Source organism: Plecotus auritus, assembly GCF_963455305.1.
Source record: "Plecotus auritus genome assembly, chromosome: X".
NCBI classification, from domain to species: domain Eukaryota; kingdom Metazoa; phylum Chordata; class Mammalia; order Chiroptera; family Vespertilionidae; genus Plecotus; species Plecotus auritus.
The window spans coordinates 82,570,471-82,585,312 of NC_137784.1; the positions used below are offsets into that span (position 1 = coordinate 82,570,471).

At 41.6% G+C, this 14,842-nt stretch overlaps 1 protein-coding gene across 1 annotated transcript in view; it reads left to right on the plus strand.

Moving 5' to 3' along the window:
- The first annotated feature begins 3,965 nt into the window (after positions 1–3,965).
- RADX (RPA1 related single stranded DNA binding protein, X-linked) overlaps positions 3,966–14,842 on the plus strand; it is a 78,632-nt gene continuing 67,755 nt past the window's right edge. The window contains exons 1-6 of the mRNA XM_080652374.1: positions 3,966–4,746; positions 7,189–7,331; positions 8,683–8,875; positions 11,106–11,214; positions 13,704–13,795; positions 13,903–14,025. Coding sequence (XP_080508500.1) covers positions 4,101–4,746; positions 7,189–7,331; positions 8,683–8,875; positions 11,106–11,214; positions 13,704–13,795; positions 13,903–14,025 — 1,306 coding nt within the window. The 5' untranslated portion in view covers positions 3,966–4,100. The remainder of the gene's footprint in view (positions 4,747–7,188; positions 7,332–8,682; positions 8,876–11,105; positions 11,215–13,703; positions 13,796–13,902; positions 14,026–14,842) is intronic.

Below are 14,842 nucleotides of genomic sequence, written 5' to 3' on the forward strand. Positions count from 1 at the left end.
AAATAAGCCTGATAGAAAAAGTCAAGAACCATATGATTTCACTCATATCTATATATATAAAGAGGTAATATGCTAATTTGTCCTAACGGTGTCCCAGTCATGACTGGTCAACAGGTAGGAGCTGGTGGGCGGGGATGGGGGCAGGGACTTCTGCCTGCAGCACAGGTGCACACAGGCCTGCCCAGCACTAACGTCACGCTGACTCGGAGGCTGAGGCCGCTCCCAATGGAAGCACGTGCAGGCAGGAGCTGCTGGGTGGGGATGGGGATAGAGACTTGCGCCACCAGGACATAAGGCTGCCACTGGGGGCAGCCCCCCTGGCGGAGGCGCACGCAGGCCCGCTGTACCTCCTGACCTGGAGGGGGGCATCAGGACGGGCCACAGCAGCCCTCCCCTCGGCAGAAGCGCATGCAGGCCTGCGGCACCGCCGGGCCTGGAGGGGGGCATCAGGATGGCGGTGGGGCCTTGGTGGAGAGCTCTCAGCACTCCTGTGCCGGGCTCTGAAGGTGCAGAGAGGAAGGGAGAACACATAGGCAGTTAGGGGATTTAAGCCAGGAGGGGAGAGCATTTAGGGCCATCAGGCAGGCAGGAGAGAAGTTAAGGGCATCAGGCAGGCAGGCAGGTGAACGCTTAGGAGCCAGTGGTTCTGGATTGCAAGAGGGATCCCAGATTGGAGAGGGTGCAGGCCAGGCTGAGAGACCCCCCCCACCCCCCGTGCACGAATTTTGTGCACCAGGCCACTAGTCCTATATAATAAAAGCCTAATATGCTAAGTGTCTGGTCGACTGGCCAACCGTTCAACCAATCAAAGTGTAATATGCTAATGATATGCTAAGGCCTTTTAACTGCTCACTATGACATGCATCGACCACCGGGGGCAGATGCTCCAACCAGTAGGTTAGCTTGCTGCTGGGGTCCAGCCAGCGGAGCCAGATGGGCCAGCTGAGTGAGATGGGCTGGACACACCCTGGAGCCCTCCTGTGGTCCCTCCCCAGCTGGCCAACCTCCCACATATCTCCCCGGCCCTGATCGTGCCCTGGTGGGGTCCCTCAGCCTGGTCTGAACCCTCTTGCAATCCAGGACCTCTCAGGGGATGTCGGAGAGCCGGTTTTGGCTCGATCCCACAGGGGGAGTGCCGCTCAGCCAGAAGCTGGGTTCATAGCTGGCAAGTGCAACAGCAGTGGTGGGAGCCTCGCCTACCTCCGCGGCAGCGCTAAGGATGTCCAACTGATGTCTTAGGCCTGCTGCCCCCAGGGAGTGGGCCTAAGCCAGTCAGACATCCCCTGAGGGCTTCCAGACTATGAGAGGGTACAGGCCAGGCTGAGGGACACCCCCCCACCGAGTGCATGAATTTTGTGCACCGGGCCTCTAGTAAATACGGAGGCTAAGTGACCAGCTGACCAGCCAATCAGCTGGTAGGTATGACACACACTGACCACCAGGGGGCAGACGCTCAATGCAGGAGCTGCCGAGTGACAGCATCTTTGCAGAGTGCCCTCTTGCACTCCAAGACCCCTTGGGGGATGTCGGACTGCAGGTTTCGGCCCAATCACCACAGGCCAGGCCAAGGGACCCCACCTGCTGGAGGGACCCTGCTCACTCCACAGACACCCTTTAAGCCCCAGCTCCGCCCCAGGTGCAGCTGGCTGGGGAGGGACCGTAGGAGGTTGGTTCCAGGACATGGCTGGCCATCTTGCCCAGTCCCACCCCGCCAGCCACCTTCTAATTAATTTACTTTCAATGTGCATGAATCCGTACACCAGGCCCTCTAGTGTGGGATAGAAAACTGAAAGCCACAAATGAACAAACAGGAAAGACAAACAAAAACTCATAGACACAGACAACAGTATGGTGGTTACCAGAGGGAAGGAGGTATGAGGTAATAAAAGGTAAAAGGGTTCATATATATGGTGACAGAAGGAGATTTGACTTTGGGTGGTGAACACACAATGCATTATACAGGTGATGTGTTATAGAAATGTACATTTGAAACCTATATAATTTTATTAACCAATGTCACCCCAATAAATTTAATTTTTAAAAATTCAAAAAAAAAAAGGTCATTCTAGAATGAATTGGTATGGGCGGCTTCATGAAAGAAGTGGGACTCAAGCTGAAATGTCACTCTTCTCAAATCAGAGGAAAGCCTACAGAGCCTTGCTACTTTTCTGACTTCATCTCCTACCACTGTCCCCTTACCCCTCCACTGACTTTTTCATTTCCTTGAAAATATCAAGTATTTTCCTGTCTCATAAAATCTGCTTTTACTGCTCCCTGTGATTCAAGCATCCTTTCCTAAAATATCTATATACTCACATCCTGTAGGTCTCTGTTCTGTTCAATTTCTTAATATCTAGAGCCCTTCCCTAATCATATTCTATATAAAATATTAATTCATGCCACATCCACTCCCTTTCCCCTTATGTGTTGTGGTCTTCATAACAAGACTGAACCTGGCCCAGAGCAGATACTCAAGAAATATGTGTAGAATGAATGAATTAGTTAAATATTACTAATGATGGCAGATTCTCCCATCCCAAGCAATGAGAAAAAAGCTTGACTAAAGGAGCATGAGTACTGTTATCCCCAGTGGCCTAGAATAGTGCCTGCCTCATAGTAGGGACTTCATAAATCTATATATATAAAAGGTTAATATACAAAATGTCCCCATGGGAGTGCAACTGGGAGACAGGGAATTCTATCACTTGCTATGACATGCACTGCCCACCAGGGGGTGGCACAGGAAGAAGAAAGACCCCCGCCGGCAGCTGGCAGCCAGGGAAGGGAGACCCTGGCTGGCAGCTGGAAGGCCCCAATCAGCCCTGATAGCTGGCCAGGCCTAGGGACCCTACCTGTGCACAAATTTTGTGCAATGGGCCTCTAGTAGTAAATAAATAATGATGAAATAGAGAGCAAAGGGAGACTAACATAATTAAAAGAAGCCTATAACCATCTTTGAAACAAATTCTTAAGGCAATTATTACATTCTTTGTGTACTAATACATCTGAGTACATATAACATGTTTTATTTTCAATTCTGGCTATTCTTACCAGCTTTCTCCCTTTACATTCATTCCATATTCAGTATATTCTTTGTAGTTTATAAATAGTTTCTGAAATTCTATATCCTAGATGTATGTTAAGCCAGGTATTGTGTAAAACATAAATACATTTTTAAAATTTAACTTTATTGTTAAAAGTATTACAGATGTCCCCATTTTCCCCCTATTTACCCCCTTCACCCCACTCTCACCTCCTCCCCCCACAAGCCTTCACAGCAGTATTATCGGTGTCCTGGCATATAAATTCTTTGGTTAATCTCTTCCTGCCCCTCCTCCCCACTTGGCAGCTCTTTACCAAGCCAATTCTATAATTTTCTGTCTTCATTTGCACTTAATCACTAATTCACGCACCCTGCACTCTACAATTATACTAATGAAAATAACAATCATAACTAACGATTATGGACTTTTTGTTTTAGGAACTGTCCTGAAGGCTGTGAATATATTATCTGGTTTCAATCATAATACAGTAAACCCATGTGATCACATTTATGTATATTAACCAACTCTAATTTACTTTCTGTTCCTGGTCCAAGGCCAAAACCCCAAAAACACTGAGATATGATTACTTGCACCCCGCTTCCAGCCACCTTCTCTTTTACATTGCATCTGGGCTCCATCCTTTCTTGAAGAGTCACTGAGTGCTCCTCCCCCTCCTTCTTGTTAAGCTTTGGCAACCATGGCAACCAATGCTTCCCCCCCTCCAACCCCCCCCCCTCCCTCCCCGCTTGTCCTCTGCTGGTAATGTGGCCCGCCACAGGTCGGAGGACCCGCTACATAACCACGTGTGCGAAGCCTAGTAACCGGACCTCTACGTCGAGAGCGGACCTCTACGTCGAGAGCGCTCTACCAAGAGGCGGGGCTAAAGAGCCGACGTGTGCGCGCGCAGAAAGTGACCGAGCCGGAGCTTTCGCCAGTCTGAGGGGGCAAAGTGGCGCTCTTCACTTGCTCGCTCGCGCGCGCGCGTCTTTTTAGTCTCTCGGCTTTGGACAGGGCACATTAGGTTTTGGGAGTGAAGAGGTACGCAATTTCCTCACCATGCCTGGTGAGTTAGACCAGCCTCAGGCCGGCTCCTCACATGCTGGGGCGGACCTGCAGAATCCTGAGGTAAATCGGGCTTGGGTCCCGGGAGGAGTGATCCGAAGGGCCGGTGCCCTAGGGCCTAGGTCCTGGATCCAAAAGGTTCTTGAGCAAATAACAGACTCACCTCTCCAGTGGGTCACTCCCTCGGAGGTGGTGCCTGTCGCTGTGCTGGCCGTCCAAAGGTACCTGTTAGAAGACGAGCCAGGAGACATAGTACCCAAACCGCCCCGTTACTGCTATGATGTGACGATCTCAGATGGGGTGTTCCAGGAGAAGTGCTTCCTCGATCCCAGACTGAACTTTCTCGTGTATAAAAATATTCTTAAAGTTGGCATAGAAATGAAAATTTTCAGAGTCTCGTGTCTTTACAACGAGAAAAGGTTAGGCCAGGGGATCCTGTGCATTGATAACATCCACTGTGGGGAGGAGACCTTGGACACTATTTCTTCAGCAACTCCCTTCAGAAATAGTGCCCACGAGGAGATACCAGAGAGGCCTTTAAGGGGCGGGAAAAGTCATTACCTGGCCCTGTGGAATAACGAAGATCCATATGGAGATATCTGGTTAACCAACAAGCAACCTGAGGAATACAATTTTAACAGTAAGTAATGGGAGGGAACGACGGGATGTGGTGTAAAAATAGTTTTGGGGTGCTTACATTAATGGGAAAGGAAGCGGAAATGTTTCGGTATTGTTTATTGGGAGTGATAGACAATTTTTCCTGAGTGACAGAGAGACGCTCGCTTAATGAAATTTGCACAGCCCTTGTCTTGCTTCGATTTTACAAGTGGCTGTTCAGAAAGTGTCTGAATAATATTAATTTTTAAAAATTACATCTTAAATTTATCTGTCAAACATAGTGGTGTTGCAATCAGTAGTCCTAAGTGTTCATTGTACGTTTGACCAGTGGAATTGATCTTAACGTCATTCCCATTCCAGTTGTGGAAATAGTACTGTGTTGGTTGGAGTGTCTATTGATTAGAATTAGAAATAAAAAGTTGTAAATATTTGTGATTTTGTGTGTTTTAACCTTCATTCATAAAAGGATGTTCTATGGTTTATTCCTTAATAATTTACATTAATGAAATGCCATTTTATGTCTGAGTGTAGCAGTTATGTAAATAATAGCTTTTTGAACGTGTGATTTTGTGGGAAAACTTGAAATTCTCATGCTTATATTTCTTAATGACCACGGGTAATGCTGATCCGAGAAGTTCAATTCTTCTGGGTCAGAAATAGGAAGTTAACTTGAAAATGCCAGTTGGTCATCAGCAACTGCTCTAAAATATGTTTTATCTCAAAAAAAATGAAGTAAAGGGAATGATTATATTATAGGCATGTACATGTATGGAATGGGGAAGAAATAAAATGAAAAAAATAAAAGCAAAAGTGCTAGAGGGAGAAAGATGATAATTTCTACATTACTGCTTTTCAGGTGTTTGGGTTTTTTTTTGCTTTTTGGTTTTTGGTTTTTGTGTTATTGTTTTACATTGGGCTCATAATGCTAGACCACAGATAATCTTACTATGATGTGTAACAGCAACAAACTAGAAAGTGAAAAGACAGCTGCATCAAAAATATGCAATTAAAGTGATATCCAGTTGTAAGGGGGAAAAAAGATGTTATAGAAATGGGTAGCCAATGATTATTTAAATAACTTAAGTTTTAAAGGCAAGATAGTAGTTTCATAGATGAACTAATGGAACGACTTTTTATCTCAGTGGTGCATTACTACTCTAGGGGATGATCATTTTTATTTTTAGAATTTAATCTATAAATGGAAAAATGGTACTGTAGAAGAATTTAGGGCAATAATAATTTATAAAAATTGTATTTCACTTTTCTGATTATGAAAGTAATATCTGTTCATTATTGAAACCACATTTTTATTACAAAAGGCAATGTCCATGTGCTAAAAATCCAAAGGTTTAAAAAAGTATATTGTATTAAAAATGTAAGATCCATGTACAGTAAAATTTTTATGACAAAATCTAGAAGTAGGTATATTGGTGTTCTTTCAGGATTACTGTATGTTTGGAATTTTTAATAAAATGTTGGGGTGGAATGAAAGGCCCCTTTTACCTCCTTCTATGCCTTCAGCTTTCTTCTCAAAACTCCAAACTGTCAGCCATTTGGTGTGTGACTTTGAACAAAGTAATTATTTGGTGTCACATGATTTGCTATTTCCACTTATCTTAAACATTTTTAATGACATCTGTTCATACACTCTTCCGTGGTATGGATGTATGATGATTTACTAGTATAAATCACTAGAGGCCCGATGCACGAAATTCTTGCAAGGGGCTTGGCCCTCTCAGCCCCTTGCAGCCTCGGCAGGCCCTGGCAGCTCCAGCTTCATCCAGAAGGATGTCCAGAGGGTCATCCGGAAGGTCATTCGGCTGTTTGGTCTAATTAGCATATTAGCTCTTTATTATATAGGATTCCCATGTAAATGGGCAATTTGTAATTTTAGGAAGTTGATGGTTTGTTTTTGTTTTTCAATTTTAGATCCAAGGCTGAGCAGCATTAAGATATATACATATGTGTTCACTATGTTTAATTATTTCTGTTAAATGGATGGATTCCTAAAGTAAAACTGCTTGTTTAATATTTAGCCCTAGCTGGTTTGGCTTAGTGGATAGAGCATTGGCCTGTGGACTGAAGGGTTCAGGGTTCAATTCAGGTCAAGGGTACATGCCCGGGTTGTGGGCTCAATCCCCAGTAGGGGGTGTGCAGGAGGCAGCTGATCAATGATTCTCTCTCATCATTGATGTTTCTTTCTCTCTCCCTCTCCCTCTCCCTCCCTCTCTGAAATCAATAAAAATATATTTAAAAAATAAATAAACATTTTTCTTGACAATTATAAAATACAGTCTAAGAATTTTTCAAAGATACTTTTTTTTTTTACATTCTCTTTGTATGGTACCATTTTGCTATGGTTGTTTTCTTTTTGTTCACTTATATCTGATATTTTAACCACTAAAATATAATTTTGAAATTACCATGAGATATTAAGGAGGATTTTTTCTTTTTTGTATTCTAGATACCAAAATAATTTCTCTTGCTCACCTTGAAATGAGCTGGACTAACAGAAGGAATTATCCTGCTTTGCTTGTGAGAATCATGCATAAATCAAGACTGAGATACTATGGGAAACCCTATAAAAAGATGATTGAGCCATACCAGGTATAAATAAGATAAGAGAGTACACGTTAATTTAACAGTTATAGATTATAACTTACAGACCTGACTCCATATTATAATAATTTATGTTGAAATAAAATTTATAACTTAAATTTAATAATTTTGAAAATGTACATGGATGTATATTTCAAGGTATTTTTCTAATGTAATTTCTTATAAAAATGAATTTGTTTTGTATTGGCAACCTTTAATTCCTTGATCCAGCCAGTCTCCTTCACACCTTTTGATACTATTATCTTCAACCTTTTCCTCTCTACTGTGCTTTCTATACTATAAATATACTGTAGTCTTCCATTTTAAAAAAGGAAAACAATTATCCTTTGACCTCAGATTCCTCTATTCCCTCTCTCCTCTTCAGACAAGCTTCTTGAAGAAGTAGTCTATACTAGATGTTTTCACTTACTTGTCTCTCATTTACTTCTCAACATAATTAGTTTGGCATTTTTCTTCAACTGGTCACTTACTAGAGACCTAATTGTCAAATCCATCTGACACTTTTTTGCTATCTTGGCTGTCTGTGCCATATAATGCTGATGAGAATACTTTCTTGGTTTCTGTCCTTTATAACTTAACATTTTACTTTATTTTCTCTGTTATCAAGAATTATTTTGGGTGTTTCATTAAACTTTTAAAATAAAAGTTGTGTATTCTTTTAGAGAATTTGGAAAATGTAGAAATCTATATAAGTTAGACTGATAAATAATATCACCCCAAATCATACCAGAATCACTGTTTGCATTATAGTGTGTTTTATTCCTTTTTGTATGTATATATCATATATCCACACACACATATATTCTATATGTGCACATATCTATTTGTATATGTATACATGCATGTCTTATATTTCATATGACTGTGTATGTCATATCATATTAAATTAACTTACAAACTGGCAATTATATAGCACATAAAATTTTGTATTAGTCAACATTTTTTAAAAATATATTTTATTGGTTTTTTACAGAGAGGAAGGGAGAGGGATAGAGAGCCAGAAACATTGATGAGAGAGAAACATCAATCAGCTGCCTCCTGCACACCCCCCACGGGGGATGTGCCCACAACCAAGGTACATGCCCTTGACCGGAATCGAACCCGGGACCCCTGAGTCCGCAGGCCGACGCTCTATCCAAACCAGCCAGGGCGACATTTTCTTAAGTATTTTCTAATATCACTAAAATTTCTTCATTATGGCTTTTCATAGTTATAGATTCTTTCATATATCATAATTTATTTAGTAATTCCCCTACAGTTTTACTTCCTCAGTCTTAGAATTTTAATATCCTGTAGATAAAAGTAACAAATATATGTGTACTTCTACTCATCTTTTCAGACCTTTTTGGAAGTTGCTGACAGTTCAGGCACTGTATCAGTGATCATGTGGAATGCCCTGTGTCCTGAGTGGTATAAATGTTTGCGGATTGGTTTAGTTCTTCTGCTTCAAGATTATTCTGTTAAAAAGAGTTTTCCATTCAGGCTGCAGCCTCTCCCTGTGGATCCACAGATCAAACTAATTTCTACTATGGGTTAAGTATTGATTGCATTTTGTTTCTTTTATGACTATATATTTTTTTATAAATCTGCGAAGTACCATACCAGCCAAAGACTCTTAAAAATTACTAAAGCTGTTAGAATCTGACAAACCTTTAAGTTCCTGAGTCTATGAAATTTCCAAACAATCACTTAATGAGTATATTTACTTATTATTGCATTTATTAAGAAAAATTATCTGAGCAATTCATTGTTAATTAACAAGCTCCACTTGGGATTACTTATTCTTATTATCTTTTATTTTACATTATAATATTAAGTTAATGACTTGAATGTAATTTTCTGTTACTATGAGCTGCTATTCAAAAGGGCTTTTTTGAAATAATTTCAGAAAGCTTATTTTGAAGTAATTTTAAACTTACATAAAAATTAGAATAATAGGATAAAAAATTTTATATACCCTTTACACAGATTGAACCATTGTTAATATTTACCTTGCCTTTATCATTCATTCCCCCTCTCTCTCTCTCTCTCTCTCTCTCTCTCTCTCTCTCTATATATATATATATATATATATATATATATATATATAATCTGAACCATTTTAGAGTTAGTAGCAGCCATTATGCATATCTCTTTACCTTTAAACACATCATTAATATTTCAGTATATATTTCCTAAGAACAAGAACACTCTAGTACATAATCACAAAACAGTTATCAAAATCAGAAAATTTAAAATTAATACAATACTGTTATCTAACCTATAGCCAATATTCAAATGTTGCCAATTGCTACAATTTTGAAAGGGGTCTTCCTAATTAGTATTAAATTCAAAGTTATGACATCTTGGCATCACCCTAAATATTTTGGGAGCATTAGAATTAATATATTAAGTGATTGCTTTAAGAGTTGGATATGATATTTTCTTGCATTTCAATTTTTCAAAATTGTGGATTACATCACTCAAAAAGTTTAAGTATTGTTTTTGCTAATAATAGTTTTATACAGGACCTGTATTTCTATATATTCTAAATTTCCTAGCTAATCCATTAAGCTTAATTACTTAGAGAATGTTCAGACAATGTAGCCTTTACTCATTGTTTCCTTAAATATATGTTTATTTTGGAAAACCTCAGATAATTAACAATATAAGGACATGCCTGAATGAACCATAAATATATGAAATGTTTTTCAAAATAATTAGTAATAAGGGAACTGTAAAATAAGACCCCAACAAATTACCATTTGGTGTCACTAGACTGACAAATAATAAGAAATTTGATGATACCAAAATTTGGAGAGGATGTGGATCAATGTGAAATCTTACACACTGTTGATGAAACTATAAAAAGTTCTTCACTTTAAAATAGTTTAGAATTATCCTGCCAAGTGAAATATTTGCATATTTTACAATTCAAGATTTCCCTCCTAGGTATAATATGTTAGAAAACTATTGCCTGTGTACACAGGGAGATATGTACAAAAAGTTCATAGTGGCCCTCTTTATAATAGCAAAAACTGAAAATAATTCAGATTCTGTCAACATGATAATGGTTAAATAAAATTGAAGTATGCCAACATCCTGGAACATTATTCAGCAGTGGCTATGAAAAAAAAAAACTGCTATGTGCAACTGCATGAATGAATTTTAGGACCATAATGTTAAAGGAAAAAAGTAGCCCTAGAATACTGTATATGATATGATTCCATCCATTAGAGTTCAAAAACAAAGAAATCCAAACACTATTTTGTTTGGACAAAAACATGTAAGTGATTAAATATCCTTTTTTTAAAAGTAAGGTGATGAGCCCTAACTGGTTTGGCTCAGTGGATAGAGCGTCAGCCTGTGGACTCAAGGTTCCCGGGTTCAATTCTGGTCAAGGGCATGTACCTTGATTGCGGGCACATACCCAGTGGGGAGTGTGCAGAAGGCAGCTGATCGATGTCTCTCTCTCTCTCATCAATGTTTCTGGCTCTCTATCCCTCTCCCTTCCTCTCTGTAAAAAAATCAATAAAATATATTTTTAAAAAAAGTAAGGAGATGATAAAACATAAAATTTAAGGTATGTTTAACCTTTGGTGGGGAGATAGTGGATGTGACAATGTAGAAGTAGGTAAAGAAAGCTTTTGATAATGACCTTGTTCTTAAGTTTACCATTGAGCTCAAAAGTGTTCAGTCTGTTTTTTCCTATGCAATTTGTACACATGTATATTCTTTTATGTGCATTAAATATAATATTGAAGTAATATATTTGTTTTTCAGAGGTCTGCCTGAACCTTCGAGATCCTCCAAGTAATATAACTATCATTCCAGAAAGGCAGGTGAAATCAGAATGGAGATTGCCAAAGTTAAATCATCGCTTTATCACTAGGTAAAATAATTTCTTATAAAATATCCTATATAATAAAAGGCTAATATGCAAATAGACCAAACGGTGGAACAACAGAACAACTGGTCACTATGATGTGCTCTGACCACCAGGGGGCATGTGCGGAACATGGTGGGCATTGGCTGCGGCGGGATGGTGGAGCTGGTGAGCGGGGGCACCAGACCAAGGCAGGGCGCCAGTTGCTGCTGTCATCAGGGCGAGCCTCTGGTGGTTACTGAAAATTCTTTGCTCCCGTGCACCGCCGTCCTGCCCAGCACTCACACCTGCTGCCAGTGCTGGCCCTGCTTGCACCCACTGCCAGCGCTGGCCCCATTCGCACCTGCAGCCAACACTGGAGCTGCCACTCGCACCCGATTCTGGTGCCCGGCACCGGTCCCAATCACTCGGTGCCATCAGCAGGTGCCAGTGGCGGCTACCAGCCCTGATTGCCCCTGAGGGCTTCTCCACATCCCCCTGCTCCTGAGGGGTGATAGGGGCAGCAGCTGCTGCTCACACCCACTGATGATGCTGGCCCCACTTGCACCCGGTGCTGGCACCAGTCCCAATCGCCCCCTGCCATCAGAGGGAGTGAGCGGGGCTGGTGCCGTCAGCGCGTGGGAGTAGTGGCAGCCAGAGCGGGGCTTCCGGCAGACAGGGGACCAGAGCCCACAGTGGGAGGGGCCAGGCAGGGGTGCAGAGGTTGGACCAAGACCTGCCCCTGTGCCTACTGTAGCCTCACGGCCCACAATTCCTTTCAAGGCGCACGAATTCATGCACTGGGCTCCTAGTCTTAAATAATTTTTAGTGTTAGTCACTGAAATAATCTATATACAGAGCCAGGGTCCATAACGTCCAAAATGACCGAACAGACGACCAAACACTGGAAGTCAGTCCTACAGTCAGTGCTGGGTCACCGTGGCAACCTAGCACTGACTGCTGAGGGGGCTGCAGATCAGGCCCAGAGATAGGCCTGGAGATGCTTACTGGCATAGAAACCAACCAATTAGAACCAAATCTGAGTGAACTGCAAGGATCCAATGGCTGCCTAGGAGGTGGAGCTTTTGACACTGACTGGCATAGAAACAAATCAATCAGAACCTGATCTGGGTGAACTGTGAAGGCAGAACCTAAGGTGAGGGCTGAGTAGGGATTTTAAGGGCAACAGCTGTTTGGTGTAAGGTGTAAGAAAGTGGTTCAATTTTCTAATGACCAGTTTGGCAATACAGTGCATATGGCTGGCTATCAGTCCAAATATAGGGATTATGTATTTTTGTCTGCCAAGAGCATCTCCTCCTGCTGAAAAAGGTTTCCCCTCCCCCCATTTAAGCAATCCTGTCCTATATAATCTATCTATACTACTAAAAGGGTAATGTGCTAATTAGATGGGTGGACCAGCCATCTTCCAGACATTTGACTTCCTTCTGGACAAAGCCATGGTAGTGGGGGCCAAGGCAGAGGCCATTAGGGGCAATCACGCCAGCAGGGGAGGGCAGTTGGGGGAGAGATCAGGCCAGCAGGGGAGGGCAGTTGGGGGTGAGATCAGGCAGGCAGGGGAGGGCAGTTGGGGGCGAGATCAGGCCTGCAGGGGAGGGCAGTTGGGGGCTAGATGAGGCCGGCAGGGGAGGGCAGTTGGGGGCGAGATCAGGCTGGCAGGGGAGGGCAGTTAGGGGCAACCAGGCAGTTAGGGGCGATCAAGCCGGCAGGGGAGAGCAGTTAGAGGCGAGATCAGGCCAACAGGGAGGGGAGTTGGGGGCGAGATCAGGCTGGCAGGGGAGGGCAGTTGGGGGCAACCAGGCTGGCAGGGGAGGGTAGTTAGGGGCAAGATCAGGCCAGAAGGGGAGGGCAGTTGGGGGCGACCAGGTCGACAGGGAGGGCAGTTGGGGGCGAGATCAGGCCAGCAGGGGAGGACAGTTGGGGGTGAGATCAGGCTAGCAGGGGAGGGCAGTTGGGGGCGACCAGGTCGACAGGGGAGGGCAGTTGGGGGCGAGATCAGGCCTGCAGGGAAGGGCATTTGGGGGCAAGAGCAGGCCAGCAGGGGAGGGCAGTTAGGGGCCATCATTCAGGCAGAGGCAGTTAGGGGCGATCAAGCTGGCAGGCAGGCAGAGAGTTTAGGGGTGATCAGGCAGGCAGGCAGGCAGAGGAGTTAGGGGCAATCAGGCAGGAAGGCAGAGGCAGTTAGGAGCCAGTGGTCCCAGATTGTGAGAGAGATGTCTGACTGCTGGTTTAGGCCCAATCGCTGGGATCGGGCCTAAACCAGCAGTTGGACATCCCCTGAGGAGTCCCAGATTGGAGAGGGTGCAGGCTGGGCTGAGGCAACCCCTCCCATGCATGAATTTTGTGCACCAGGCCTCTAGTATATTATAATTTGCTTAAAATCTACCCAAAATTTTGCTATAGTAATTATGTAAATGTACATTTTCACAACCATAATTATAAAATACTTTTTCACTGTTTAAAGATACAATATTTATTTAACTATTTGCTTTTTTTAGATCAGAACTGGATGATATGCCAGAAAAGCAAATCTGTGATGTTGTTGGCATTTTAGTTTTTGTAGGAAGGGTCCAGCGGTTAAAAAAGAAAGGTAAGCTTTTGAAATTGAAAGTAATGAAAAGTATTTCAGTGAATAGTTCTGTGTTTATATGTGCATAACCAGTTACCTTCATTTATTCTAATATTATATCCATATAGAAAACAGTGAAGATTTTTGGACATATCGCTGGATTCACATTGCTGACGGGACTTCAGAACAACCATTCATAGTGGAACTGTTTTCTACATCTCAGCCGGAAATCTTTGAAAATATTTGCCCAAGTACTCAGTTCCAATATTTTTATCTTTTAATTTTGCAAGTGGGGGCATTAACTTAAAAAATGTTAAACTTAATTATAGAGGGTCATGATACTGAATTAGCAAATTCAAGCTATCGGATATCATGTTTAATTTTTTCTATATTAATATTATATTTGGTATTGCATGTTAACCACCTTTTGGTTTTTTATTCAGAATTAATTTGGGATTGAACTAGTTTTTCAGAAAATAGGTGCTCTTATTCTCATTGTTAACATTTCAGACATAAAAGCATAAGATTCAGTGAAACTAAAACATAGGTAGTCAATTTCCTTTGTCAATACACTTAGAAAGACAATGAAGACTTTCCTAATGTTGAATTAATTGGTAGGAGATTGGCACGCTGACAATGATAAATATGATTTCATTTGAGTATTAAATTAGTATTAGGTTGGTGGTGTTATAACAGCTGGTTAATATTTTATTTATTTTGTCATTGACCTTTTCTCCTTGCATTCATTTAGATATATAGGTGTTTTTTCCCCACTAATTTTATCTATTTGAAAACATTTTAGAAATACCCTATTATATATTTTATATAACAAGTTAGTTTTTATATCTAATATAAGAAAAAAGTATACATAATACTTTTTAATAACTTCAGTGAATTTTTCCTTTTTTGATTTTGTAGTATCAAGCTATTTTAGATATGATGTGCTATTTTACTATTTTCTAAATGATTATATGAATTAAATACCGAGTGTTAAATGTTTGTTATCATTAGGAAAGCTCTCAATCTTGGCTACATGCAATTTTTTTAAAAAATCAGCAACATGCCCAG